This window comes from Cyanistes caeruleus, chromosome 6 (genome assembly GCF_971803275.1).
Source record: "Cyanistes caeruleus chromosome 6, bCyaCae1.hap1.1, whole genome shotgun sequence".
NCBI lineage: Eukaryota > Metazoa > Chordata > Aves > Passeriformes > Paridae > Cyanistes > Cyanistes caeruleus.
Genome location: NC_141706.1, coordinates 1,687,173 through 1,701,307, shown reverse-complemented (window position 1 = coordinate 1,701,307; position 14,135 = coordinate 1,687,173). Strand labels below are relative to the sequence as shown.

At 40.5% G+C, this 14,135-nt stretch overlaps 1 protein-coding gene across 1 annotated transcript; it reads left to right on the top strand.

Moving 5' to 3' along the window:
• Positions 1 to 4,782: 4,782 nt before the first annotated feature.
• OLFML1 (olfactomedin like 1) lies at positions 4,783 to 13,760 on the top strand. The gene is made up of 3 exons (XM_023929149.2): positions 4,783 to 5,336; positions 7,183 to 7,471; positions 11,366 to 13,760. The coding sequence occupies exons 1-3, from the start codon at positions 5,211 to 5,213 to the stop codon at positions 12,142 to 12,144; spliced, it is 1,194 nt and encodes a 397-aa protein (XP_023784917.2). The 5' UTR covers positions 4,783 to 5,210; the 3' UTR covers positions 12,145 to 13,760.
• The last annotated feature ends 375 nt before the right edge of the window (positions 13,761 to 14,135 follow it).

Genomic DNA, 14,135 nt, shown 5'->3' with positions numbered 1-14,135 from the left:
GGAATTGTCTTTGATAAAGAGAACTGGGATTCTGGGTTTGGCAACAAAAAAACCAAACAGACCATTCAAAGTAACTGCACAGGGTTGATTTTTATGCCAGGCTATTTCATGATCTGTGTCCAGATGAAGTTCCCTGGGTTATTTTAGGAGTTATAGGGGGCTTATAGAGAAGATGGGAACAAGCTTTTCAGTAGGGCCTGGAGCAATGGGACAAGGGACAATGGTTTTAAATTAAAAGAGAGCAGATTCAGAGCAGATACAGGAAATAAATATTCTGCACTGGGGGTGATGAAACTGGCACAGGTTACCCAGAGAAGTGGTGGATGCCCCATCCCTGGAACACTCAAGGCTGGCTTGGAAGGGGCTCTGAGCAGCCTGAGGATATCTCTGCTCATTGCAGGGGGGTTTCACTTGGTGCCTTCAGTTTCAGCTTTCCCATTTCCAGCCCCTGCAGTGCATTGCTGTGTGAGCTGAACTCCACACAAAGTGTTCAAGTTCTCCTCACAGCTCAGGCACACACAACAATCCTTCTCCAGCCCCACAGCCAAGGACACCGTGGCAGCTCCGGGCCCAAAAAGCACAAGCAGCAGGGAATTGAGGAGAGCAATCTGGGAGGATGGGACTGCATCACCTGCAGCTGCAATTGGGCAATTCAGCCCAATGTGGAAATGGACCAGAACCTATCAAAGTGTGAAACTCCTGACCCAGGGCCCAGCTTGGGTCCATCTTGGGTGGATCCTCAGCCAGGCTCTTGCCCTGCCCAAGCTGCATCCTCTGAAACCCTCTTTAATAAATCCCCACTTTATTCCTTTAACTCTGCCCAGCCCCTGTCCCAGGGAGCCTCTCACACCACTGAGCTCTAAAGGTCCTTTCCAACACAAAGTATTCCATAATTCTACCATTTAACTAACCCCAACTACAAATCTACACCAATAAAGCCCAGCTTTATTTACGATTTCATTCATGGAGCAGGTCCTGACGCCACCACTCATTTTTCCTGCAGGTGCTGGGTCCCAGGGAGCTCTGGCATTCCCAGTTTGGGGTGGCACAGACCCCAAACACGGCGTTCCTAAAGCCTGGGAGCAGCTTTCCATACACCCAGCTCATAACACCCTGTTGTGTCTCCTTCCGAGCCTTTGGAATTTTGTGTTCTAGCCGAGTTTTCCTTTCAATTCCCAGAGCTTGGGAGCCGCCTAGTGGAGTCCTCTGATGAGTCCCAAAATTCTGCCAATCCTTATCTCTCTTTTTACATAAGGACCTCTCTTGGGCTTCCTGTGTTTGCCTTTTTTTACAGAAATGGGGCTCGCTTTCTAAGGGATAAAACTGAAGGGAAAACAAACAAACAAACAAAAAAATTAAAAAAGGCAATTAAGTGGTTGATTTCCCTCTGTGACAAAGATCTTTTCTATCCTCCCAGGCCTCAGCATGAGACCAGTAGTAACAAGGAACTTGGTTCTGCAGACCCAAATCCTAGCAAAATTAGAAAATACAGAGGTATAGACCATGACACTCTCTGTATTATTCATCTAAAGCACCAGGCTGATTCACCAGCATCAAAACCTACCAAAACAGGCAGCTGTAAACTAAACCAAATTGCAATCACAAACAAAATCCCACACAAGCACTGGGGTACCACTGATGCATCAGGCTCAGCAGCAATTCTCCTGATGCAGGTGGGCACAAAATCACTAGAAAGCTCTGAATCAGACTCTGATTTTGCCTTTTCATCTATCATTGCTTTGCATGCTGAGGTTAATTAGAGATGAGAAACATAATTAACCTTGTTTTAATCCAGTGTGTAGTTTGGGAGTAGAATCAGGAGTATCTGTGCTCTGCTTGGATCTGAGTGATGGCAGTGGGGATGTCCCTCTTGTTTCCAGGGCTGTAATAACACAGGGCACAGCTTTAGGACAGCATCCATGGCTCAGGAAAAGACAAGGAGAAAGGATGAGAGAGCCTGGGAGTCAGGAGTGCTCAAAAAGAAAAGTTTTGTGCTTCCTGGGAGGAGCTGAGACACCAGAGCAGGACCAGGGGAAAAAAAAACCTCATTTATTGTGGCATTTCTCTAGTTTTGCCACCTGAAATGACAGAAGGAAACTGACATATGAAAAAAAAAAACAACAAAAACAACAAAACACAGAATGCAATCATAGGAGTAAAATAATATCTTAAAGAAATGTCATTTTTCCCCCAAATCAAGTACATGCTCTGAGCTGATTTCAACATTGCTTTTAAAACACATAAAGCTCCATCCAGCCATCTGAAATCAAAACCACAAACACAGATGGAGAGGAAAATGCCTACTTTTCATTTGAAAATATCTAACAGCTGTCAAAACAGACACCAAATGGTAAAAATGTGGAATAAATGCAGCAAAGAAGCAGCACTGACAAGCAAAGAATAACATTTCAGCTGGAGACAGAGCAAGAACAGTGAAAAGGCATATTCACCTACATCTATACACTTATTTCCTTTTAGAGATTTGAGAATTCTTTTTAGAGATTTCCAATTCAAGGGAGCATTGGTCACGAGAAAAAAAGAGTTCCTGGAGTTAAAAGCAAACTTTTTGCTCTGTTAGTGTGTAAATATTCTGTGCACTGAGGCCAATGTCTTGCCAGGCATGCCAAACAATCCTGCTTTTAATCACCATCAGACATGTGTATATTTATTTCTTTGTTTGTTTGCCTGTTATACAGATAATACGTAGCTGGAAAGAAAAAAAAAACCAAAACAAAACAACATTTCTGTATATATCTAGGCTGAACAGAAGGTGAAAACAACAACCAAAGCAAAAGAAATGTAAAAAAAAGTGAAGATTTAAGCAGATGTGTAGCCTGCCTTCCCAGAGCCGTGCATGGGACCTGTTGGAGTCTGAAACACAGAGTGTCTGCCCTTTGTGGCTCACTTTGGCTTTGAAGGCACAAAATGGCCCTGAACTACTCAGTTCTTTCATCTTTACACTTATCCAATTAACAATAGACAGGTAAATTATTTTTCCTAATGACCCATCAGCTGTGAGCTGCACTGTGACATTTTCTATCCAATCACTCATTACTACCCAAAAACCTCCAGAAGAACATGAAGAAGAAAGAAGAAGGAAAAGAAACAACACTCTAAACTCTCCATCTTCTCTTTTCTAAACTATTTTAAACTCCAAACTTTAACTTTTTCACCCAGTGGCTGAAGAGAACTCTCTAATCTACACACTCACACTTTTAGCTTTTCTATCCAACTTTAACAGTTGTTTTCATGTATCACCATGAAAACATGCCCATAAATTTCATGTTCTGTGAAATTCAGTGTTCTCCTGGATCTCAGAGACAAGGGCACACGCTCTGTGTCTCAGACTCCAACAGGGACCTGGACCATCTTTTCCATTTCCCACAAGATCATGGTTTAACAAGCATGGAAATGCCTCAATTGTAGAAATCCTTGGAAATTTCTGGTCTTTCTGTGCTGATTCTAAGCTGTGGGTGATTCTGAGAAATGGTTCTAAGAAATGATTGAGCAGCTCCACAGAATCCAGCCCCATGTGCAGAATGCACCAGCTTATCCAACAGCCTTTTTTACCTTTCATCTTATTTTACCTTTAAGATCATTTTCCCTGTCTTAAGATAAAGGAAAGAAATTATTTCTCTGTATCTTGGCCTCTAACTATGCGTTCTTGAAAGGAAGTTTGGAATTTGAATTCCATAATCCTCGTCTCCCAGTCATTACCTGTGGCAGGCACAGGACTCAGAGAACAACTCTGAAGGATTCCAGGTTCACCTCAGAGGTTAGAAAAAGGATTTTTTTTCCCTATGTTGATCTTCCCCATTGTTGTACCTGATTATTCTGTGGAAAAGAAGACAGAATGTGATGTTCCACAGGACAGAACCAAGGAGAAACAGACTTGCCAAGGTGTCTGCTCTCAGTGTGAGCTCTCTGTCCCCTCGAGCAGGAGCTCTGGAATAATCTCACTGGACTGAAAAATCAAATATTAAACTCTCTGTGCACCACTGACTGTGCCTGTAAGTAGGATCTGGCAAACTGTGTGCCCCTTTTTGTGTAAAACAATACTAAAATACAGAATCTGTGCACTTGGGTGAAATTTGCCTGCAAAGCACACACAGCTACCGTACTAAAATCAAACACAGGGAGGAAAAAATCAGCTGTGACACAGGCACACTCCTGAATTCTGCAATCAGTCACATGCTTGCACACGAGGCAGTCAGAAAGAAAAAGAAAGCTTGGTAAATGTGAGGAGGAAAAAGAAAAAAAAAAAGTAGAAAAAGAAAAACTGGGGAGGGAAAAGGGAAGAGAAGAGGTGGAGAATTCTGAGAAACAGCTTGGCTTCAGATACAAAGGGAGCTTTCTCAGCTCCTGACACGTGGTTTTCCAGCAAATAGAGTGTTAGCATGGCCATGGGTTTTTCCCAACAAGGCATTCAGTCAGGAAAATGATGACATCAAATAATGATGCAATAATGAGGCAAATTGCTTCAAATGCATTAGGCTCATGGAAGTTAATTATAATTAATTTTGAAGTCAGACTAAGCAGAATTATTGTTCCAAAAGAAGGTGTTTGTCATGGACCCCACTAAACAGACACAGAGCTGTGTTAAGGGTATGGATTTAAGCTGGAAAAGCACTGTCAAGGGAAAAAAAAGTAGAAGGAACCTTTTTTTAAAAATAAATTATTTTAAAAATAATTTTACCTCTGTTTTGCAGCCCTGAACAGGCTGAATAGTGGAAGTGAAACCAATTTCTTCAGCTGGTTTTACAGCCTCAGACACTGAGCACCAGAGCTCCCTGTGAAGGGCTGGGAGTCCACTCTGACTTGCACACAGGAAAGCAGATGGGAGGAGAAAGGAGGGGAAAATAAATTACTTTTATTTGTATTTATTAAATTTGGCCTACAGGCTCGATGTGACTCAGTGCTGAACATCTGGGACTGATCACAGGATCACAAACTGAGCAGGAGTCATCTGGCTCCTTAGAAATAAACACATCCAGTCCCTCTGCCACAACATTACTTCCTTATTGATAAAATGCAACAGCCATTTTAAGTCCTTTTAATCTCTCCAGCCACAGTTTTTTTAACTTCTTAGCGGTTTTTAGTATTTTTCTTTCACTTCAGATGATGGCAAATTGCGTTTGACCTCGGACTGGTGGCGTTTGGGATTGCCCACAGGACCGATTCACCGCTTTCCTCCAGAATTCTGTGGCACAATGGTGGCCTTGCAAGTGCATTTTTGGCTGGCTGCATCCCTGGTGAGCAGCGTGGCAGCAGCACAGTCCCTGCTGCAGGATGCAGCCCTGCTGAGCTACATTGACCGGCGTTTTCTGGCTCTGGAGGTACGTGCCTGATGAATCCTTCTGCGGATAAAGAGGTTTGGAAATGTGTGGATGTTCCCAGCCCGGGGCAGTCTGTGCCATGCACCAAATCAGGAGGGTGAATTTCCAGCTTTTTACTCATGAATGAGTAAAAAATCCTTTCTAAAACTTTAACTGCAAAGTTCCCAGCTCACCCCATCGTTTTTTGCAGGATATAATTTCATAATGTTATTTTTCTATTCTGTTATCATTTGTATTTTTTTTTTTTTCTATTAAACTGGTGAATTTAGCTTAAAATGCAAATGTTTATGTAGTACTGTCATAGGCCACCCTAGGGAGCACTACAAACATATTGTCACATATTCAGGTATTTATTAACAAGGAGATGGAAATGTATCAGGTATTTTTCCTATCTGCAGGTATCCCTGCCTGGAAGGGAAGTTTAAGACACTTTCATGCAAACCAGAAGTGTATCTGCACCTTAAATAAACCTTTCATATCTGGGAGACTGAAATGCAGTCCTTTCAATTCCCTGAATTCCTTTCAATTTCTTATATAAATGCCCCACTTCTTGCTTCTTTCTCTGCAGTAAAAAGCTACCAGTACTGCAGAACACACAATATTGGTGTGCTATAATCACATATTGCTGATTTTAAATTATTGACGTGTCCCTGGCTCCTGGCTTGCACTGGCAGACTTAGAGAGGAGCTCAACTTGCCTGATCTCACCTCCCTTTTTGTACAAAGCCCTCATTAGTGTTATCTTCTCAGCACAGAAGGAGCAGAAGGATTAACCTGATATTCTTTTCCCATTGTGTAGACAGAGATTTACATTTCCTTTGCCACTCCAGGAGTAACTTCACCTGGCAACTTCTATTCCACTAAAAAATGGGGGAACCCATTTGGTGCAAGGGCCACAAAAGTAACAGGACAAAGAGTGAGGCAGATGCTGAAGACAGCACCTGGAATAATTTAAAATGAAAGTTTTGTAGAAAGTCATTTAGCAGCTTCCTGGGGATTTATGGCTTTGTGTGAATGGGGCAGAGAGGAAGTGGAAACCACTTGGAAAGCACAGCTCACAGAGCAAACCAAAGATCTGCTCAGATTCCTCATCTTCCCAAAGTGCCACTCTTTTCAGGACACCTCTGAATCAGCTGAGTTGCAACAGAGAAACCACATTATTTACCTTTGAAAACATTGATAATATGAATTTAGGTGTAAAGAAATAGTTCTTTGTCTTCCTTTGTTTGTTTTGTTGCTGTTGTTTGGTTTTGTTGCTGTTGTTTTGCATTTTTGTTTAAACACAGTCAATATTTTTTTAAAAAAAAAAAAAAAAAAGAAACAACACAAAACTGCCTCAAACACAGAATTTCGGTATTTTCATTTTCACCTTTCAGTGGGTGAAAAATTGCCACACTAGATTCTGCCTCTGTCACAAGAGGTGTGTTCATGTGAAGTGTTCATGGCTATAATTTCCTGCTGAAAACCCTTTGAGAGTGCTTCAGCAGTGCTCCCACAGGAGGAGTTCCTGAAAGTTTTTTGGGAAGCAAAAGTCATCACAGATCATGAGCCCTTAATTATCCCTGGCTGCTTCCATCAGAGCACTTTTCTTTAGGCACCAAAACAAAGTATCTGGCTGTCAGCAACCATGTTGAGGTTAAAAATGTGGATTTTTGTCCAGGCTTTAGGATTTTGCAGCAGTTTGAGGTGTTCTGCTGGCACAAACACCCAGCCAGGGCTGGGGTTGGGGTGGGTGGGTGCAGGGGCGCTGGGAGGGAGCAGCACAGGGCTTTAAGGTACCAGTGAGGCTGTGATGTACGCGGAATATCCACGTCTATCCACGTGTTCTTCCCGTGTTCCCACTCAAGAGGAGGCTGGAGAAATGCAACCAAGACCTGCTGGAGCACGTGGAGGAATTCCGAGAGTTTTCCAAGGCGCTGCTGTCCCGCCTGGCAGGGCTGAAGGCTGGCAAGGCTGAGCTCAGGGGACAAGTGGAGACTCTGCTGTCCAGGGTGGAGAGGGCACAGAGGGACATCGATTATTTGGGATCCACCACGGCTTCCAACGCCTGCCTGGAGGTGCACCAGGACCTGCTGGAACAGCAGCTGCTGGAAGAGGCAGAGGAGAAAAAGAGGATCAAACTCATGCTTAATGCAAGTAAGTGTCTTGATGGGACATTTGTGGTTGAGTTCTTTATCCCAGGACTGAGATTGATGAGAGAGAGGCAGTTTGCTCTTGTTCAGACTTGGTTGTTTATTCTTTTATCTATATTACATATATACAGGGTACAAGGAGCTGAGTGCACTGAGATACAAAGGTGTAAAATGGCCAACAAAGATCTTCTTCAAGCTCTTTTATATGTCTATTTATATATATATATATATATTTATATGTCTATATATTTACCCAATTAACAAACACCCAGTAAATTATTTTTATTATTATTTTCTAATTGTGATATATAATAATATATAAAATATTAATATATATCATAATTACTTATATTATATGTACAGTATATAATAATACTAATTATTAATAAATATATTTAAAATATATATTAAATAAATAAATAAATAAATGAATAAATTTAAATATATATTATAAAATATATACATCTATTACTAATTATATTATATATTATATAATAAATATTTATATATAAAATATTATAATATACTTTATTATATATTATACATTATCTATATGATATATGATATATGATATGCTATATATGATATATGATATATGATATATGATATATGATATATGATATATGATATATTGTATATTATATATTATATATTATATATTATGTATTATGTATTATATATTATATATTATATGTTATATGTTATATGTTATATGTTATATATTATGTATTATGTATTATGTATTATATATTATATGTTATATGTTATATGTTATATGTTATATGTTATATATTATATATAATGTAATATGTTAATATATTATTATATTACTAATAATTATTAAGATAATTAATTTCTAATATGAATTCTAGCATTATAATTGATTTTATTATAATATTAATAAAAATAATGTATAATATATATTATCTATTTTTATATATAATAATAATTTCTAATTATTTTCCCAATAACCCAACACCTGTTTGCTGCACTGCAGCACTTTTTATCCAATCACTCATTGCTACCCAAAAACCTCTGGAAGAAGAACATGAAGAAGAAAGAAGAAGGACAAGAGACAACACCATAAATCCTCCATCTTGTCTTCTGTTCTCTAAACTGGTTTAAACTCCAAATTTTAACTTTTTCACCCAGTGACTTAAGAAAACTCTCTAATTTACACACTTACACTTCTAGATTTCTATTTTACTCTTTTTTTCAGGATGTTGTATGAAATTCAGTGGTTTTTTGGATATTAGTGCCAGGTATAGATAAGGGCACACTCTCTGTGCCTCTGACACCAACATAAAATCAGTTTATTTTTATTATCAGTTTTATTTATCAGTTATTATTATTCTGACACAAGGAGAACAGATTTCTGTTACAGATTACTAAAAGGGGTTCTGGGCTGTGTAAATAGACTTATAAAACCCATGTATATGCAAAAAAAATGTATGGGAGAAGGAAGGAGGAAAACACAGTTCAAATATTTACTTTGCAGAAATTCTACTGTGTATCAAATTAATTCTCCAGAAGTTATTTTTTGTTATAAAATAAGGTAAAATCCTCTGAAGGTGTGCTCTTGTAAAGCCCCAGAAAAACCCATTTCTGAGTACTGCAGCTGTACTAAGGAATTAATGGTGGTCTTTGCTTTTTGGACTAGGCAGGGCCAAAAACCTCAACTCAAAAGTAAATTTTTTACTTTTTAATTAATTTTTTAATTAAAAAAATCACTTTAGTTTGAAAATGAGGTGTTATGGTAGCCAGCATGAAGAATATATGCACAATCCAGAGTTTTTATTTTTTAAACAAATGACATTTTGTAATTATCTTCACTTTAAAAGGTTGTGGTACAGGCATATTTAATTATAGGTATTATGGGCATATTTAAAGCAGTCTGTTTTCATAGTAGTAAGAAATGAAGAGCAAACAATAAGAAATACAAACTGTAATTTTTTTAAAGTCAGTGAAAGAACTTCAGCATCATCAATTACACAGTTCCACTGACTTCAGCAGAATTTGGCTGATTTAATTTTACACATAAGTTTCCAATTTCTTCCTCAAACTTCTCAAGGCAGATGCTTACAGAAGCAATCACCTCTTCTGCTCCTGAGCTCTCCTCACACTCCACAATTCAGTGCTCTGAATATCAATAGTTTCTGTTTTCCATTTAGAGAACTTTTGAGCATTTTAGGCATTTTTTTTTCAGAGAGGGAAAAAAAAAACCCTGTGGATTTTTAAATTGACTGTGTGTGGTTAGGGCACTTTGAAAATTGTATCTTTCTGAGACTTTCAGAGGGGAAAAATTACTTTCCACTTTCCTTAGTTGGAAATTATTGCTTTTAACTTTATTGTAGCAGCTCATAGCAACTTTATTTTCAATTTGTTCTCTACTGCCAGCACTAGTCAGATGCTTTTCCCATTGAATTTGATGGCAAAAGTATTCCCTCTGCAGGTTTGTCAGCACTTAGAAAAAGTAGGAAGATCCTCAGCTCCAGAAAATAGAAGCAGCTCTGCTTCTATGCTGTTCATATCTTAACCAGACTCTGTGATTATTTTTGCTGAGCCACTTCACAAATCTAGCAGAAAAGAGTTAAGTCCAGCTTTGTTACTGGGCTTGGATCAAGTTTGCACAGAGAATAACAATCAGACAAAAAATCTGGTTATTTCCCCTGCACAGGAAGATGCTGCTAAGGCTGCCTGGGATTTTTGATTCAGAAGCTTTAATTTCTTTTTTTTTTTAATCTATTTAACCAATAAATGTTAGATTTGAGAAAGCTTTTGTGGCTTGCTCAGGGAAGGCACCTCCAGAGTGAGGACTCCCAGGAAAAAACCCCACTCTGTAGCAACAACATCCAAAAGCTTCGATTAGAGGGTATCAGTGCCCACAAATGATATAAAAATTGCTTTCTACAGGCAGCTGCACTCTTGCCACTGGCTTCAACAGGTTCATATCAGGCCAAATAAGGGGGCTGCTTTTGCTTTCTCCATTTCATCTGCTGCCAGAACTTCCCTCCTCAGAGCTTTGTTTGTCCTGTTTACTGAAATGGCTGCACTCCACTCACAGCAATTCTTCAAATGCTGAGCCTCCTGATTTATGGCTGCCTTTGGTAAACAAGCTGGTTAATATATTTTGCAATAGTTGTTGGGTTTTTGTTTTTGATAAAGATCTCAGAGCCTAAATGCCTGAGTCCTCACAGGCTCGGTGCTTTCTGGTCTGAAACATCCCTGCAGAGTGCACACAAAATGTAAATTATTAAAATTAATTAAGTTATTAGAGCAGCCACTCGCTCTGCTGCCTCATTCCTCAGTGCAGGTGCTGCCAGAGGGAATGGGAAGATAACCCAGTGGTTTTGCTTTCTGTTATTCTGATCTATTTTTATTCCTATTTATACTATAAATGCATAAAAGGGAGGTTACCTGAAGACCAGTCCTGAAACAAAAATATTATATATGTGGATAATGGATTTTAATCTGTATGCCTCCAACAAGAAATGAATCTGATTACTTTACTGTTTGATCTAAACCAGAAGTCAGTTCTCTGAAGTAAAAATTACAGCCCTGTGAAAGGACAGACAAGGATAATCACAAAATCACTAGCTGTGCTCTTGGCCTCTTCTCAGACACAAAAATATCCAAATGTTTTGGATAACACTGGTGTGATAGAACACAACCCAACACTTCATAGGTAGATGAAGACACCACAGCTCTCTGAGCAGCAATATATCAAATAAAACTATTTTCAGCACTATTTACCACAGCCACGCTGCTGACACCTTTACTGACATATTGCCTCTGGCCTTAGAGACGAATTAAAAGGAAACTAAGTAATTGAAATAAACTAGAAAATTCACAGATATTCTAATTATTTTTTTCTTTGTCTTTGGGTATTTCTTTGCAGGTTGTGACCACGTGCTTGCAGGCATTAGGTCCCTAAAGGTGGTTAAGAAGACTGGAGGAAAGCACGGCTCCTGGATGAAAGATCCCGGCAGAAAGCACGCCAAGATTTACCTATTGAGCGGCTCTGTAAATAACGTGGTTTGGGAATTTGCAAACATCATGGCTTTCATGGAAAGCAACCAGACCCTGAAGGCTGGCAGAGTCCCCTTGCCACTGCCCTGGGAAGGAACTGGCCATGTCATCCACCAGGGTTTCCTCTTCTACCACCGGCACGGCTCCTTGAACGAGATCATCAAATTCCACATCCACAGAAGAAGCGTCGCCGACCAGATGCTGCTGCCGGGGGCTGGGAGGATTCCTGCCTACCAGCTCTCTCCACAGACAAAAATAGACCTGGCTGTGGACGAGCAGGGGCTGTGGGCCCTCCACGCAGAGCCAGAGACCGGGGGAAACATCGTCATCACCAAAATCAACCCCGCGGCCATGGCGGTGGAGCACAGCTGGGACTCGCCCTGCAGCAGCCAGGGTGCTGAGGCAGCTTTCATGGCCTGCAACACCCTCCACGTGGTCTACAACTCTCCTTCTGGAGGTTCCTCCCGCATCCAGTGCGTTTATGATGTTCTGGGAGCTCCAGGTGCCCCCCTAAAGCCAGGGCTGCATTTCCCGAAGCGCCAGGGCGGCCACTCCAGCGTGCACTACAATCCCAAGGAAAGGCAGCTCTTTGCTTGGGGTGATGGATCCCAGATCGTTTACAAGCTTCACACCGAGCAAAAAGCTTAGAAATCTTTGAAAAAAAAAAGTTAAAATCTTTAGCAGCTTTTCAAGTAGATCTGAAATCCACCAGTCCCGGGCCAGCACAGCCATTAATGTGTCTTGAAATGACATTATTTCCATCTGTTACAACTTTCATCCATTTTACATAACTTAAGGTTTATGTACCCCAGTAATCTTAATTCCCAATTGAGAATAAGTGAAGATTCCATTAATATAAATACCACACGTGCACAACCCACCTGCCACCCCCCAAGGCACAAATTAAAGTCTAAGGTTAATTTTAAAAAAAAAAATACCCCATTTCCGACAGGTTCTCTTCCTACTGAAAACGTTTTCTGCTTCAACACCATGGATATCAAATCAGAAATCCTTCCTGTCCAAAACACAGTTTGACAACCTTCACAGCTCTGAAGATCACAGAAATCCCTCCGGTGAGCAATATGAAATTAAACACTTCCAGAGACACTAGCTAGGAGTTTTAACAGGAGAGGTTCATTATCCCACAAAATGTAGGAATAGACACCCCCACAAACATGGCTTATATTTAACATAAAACTCAAACTTCTAGAGTTCATGGAAACTCCACATTTCTTATCCACATCCCTGTATCCACTGTGGATATATCCTGCCAGATATTCACTTTTATCAGCTCCAAGTTGCCTCTTCTCAGCATTTTTTGAGCACACCACTGTTAGTGTGTCAGAAGGAATGTTCTAGGTGAGCTGCTCTGTATCACACACTGCTTTTAGAGGCTCTGAATGTCACCCTTAGGTGGTTTTCTCATCAGGTCTCTTTCAGCACCTATTTGTGAGGTATTTTCCCCAATGTTTGAAGTCACTTTTGTTGATTATAGCAGAAATTTTCTCATCCTATCCTCCAGGAAAAGGTGGCTCAGATGAGTGCAATAGGTGAGGGCATGGCACTGCTCACCCCTGGGTTTGTGAGTCACAGATAAACTCCAGGTATTTTTGTCTCAAAAATAATGCAAAATAATATTTTTTAAAAAAAATACTGTGAAATACAGGTATAGACTATTTTTTATATGTTATAATGACAGCTGCATTTGTCTAATAGCAAACAAACAAGGAAACACATCAAAAATATTCCTCCCCCCAAAAAAAAAAACCACAAATAATGGTGCTTAAAAAGCAATCCACAGCTTTTCCTGCATCCTACAGAAAACCCAGTGTGCTCATTACACTGAGAGAGCTGCTGTTCTGCTTAAAAATATCTTCCAGAGAGCAGCCAAACATCAGGGAATGGTTCTGAAAAGGAGTTCCAGAGCACAATTAGGAGTGTACAGAATGCTGGGCTGCACCAGTGCCACTCTGCCTTCAGCAAAAGGAACTTCATCAGTCCAAGCCCTCTAATTAGTGAGTGGAGCTCTGTTTCTGTGTCACTGCAGACACAGGAGGCACAGCCACAGCCATCCTGGGGCTGGGAGGGAGGTGGGCTGCCACTGTGGGACCCTGGGATAAAGGCAATATTTGCCCCTTTTATTCCTCATCTGTAAAATTACAAAATGCAAAACGGCATCAGCCACCTCTGGAATGCTGTGAGAACTTCTACTGGGAAGGATGTGTGACTTTCTTTATTTAGGAAATAAAGCCTCTGGATGTAAATATGGATTGAGTCTGCTTTTTAGGAAAGGGGTTCTTGGGATGTGGGTGTGTGCCACATGATTACAGAGCAGAGAAAGCCCACACAGCTCTTCCAGAGAAAGATTTTACTGTGAAATCCTCAAAAGTTTGGGCAGGGTCATGTCCCTGCATGCTGCTGTGCATGGAGGCCCAGGGGACAGGGCAGGACAGGAGCTGGCATCCTTTGGGCCACTGTGCCAGCACCACCAGGAATCTGTGGGAGGCCACTGAGAAAAGCTCCTCACTCCTGGAGGTGGAGGCAGGGGAGCATTTTCCAGTCTGAGCTTGGCCTTTGCTCTATTTTATAGTTTCAGGATGAACTTTCCAGCTGCTGTGGTTTCTCCCACTCCCCGTGGG

Bases quoted from the DNA above. Each gene is read 5' to 3' on its own strand.
- OLFML1 (XM_023929149.2), top strand. From the start codon at position 5,211: ATGGTGGCCTTGCAAGTGCATTTTTGGCTGGCTGCATCCCTGGTGAGC. The intron at 5,337-7,182 runs GTACGTGCCTGA...TTCCCACTCAAG, and splicing joins GGCGTTTTCTGGCTCTGGAG to AGGAGGCTGGAGAAATGCAA. The intron at 7,472-11,365 runs GTAAGTGTCTTG...ATTTCTTTGCAG, and splicing joins CAAACTCATGCTTAATGCAA to GTTGTGACCACGTGCTTGCA.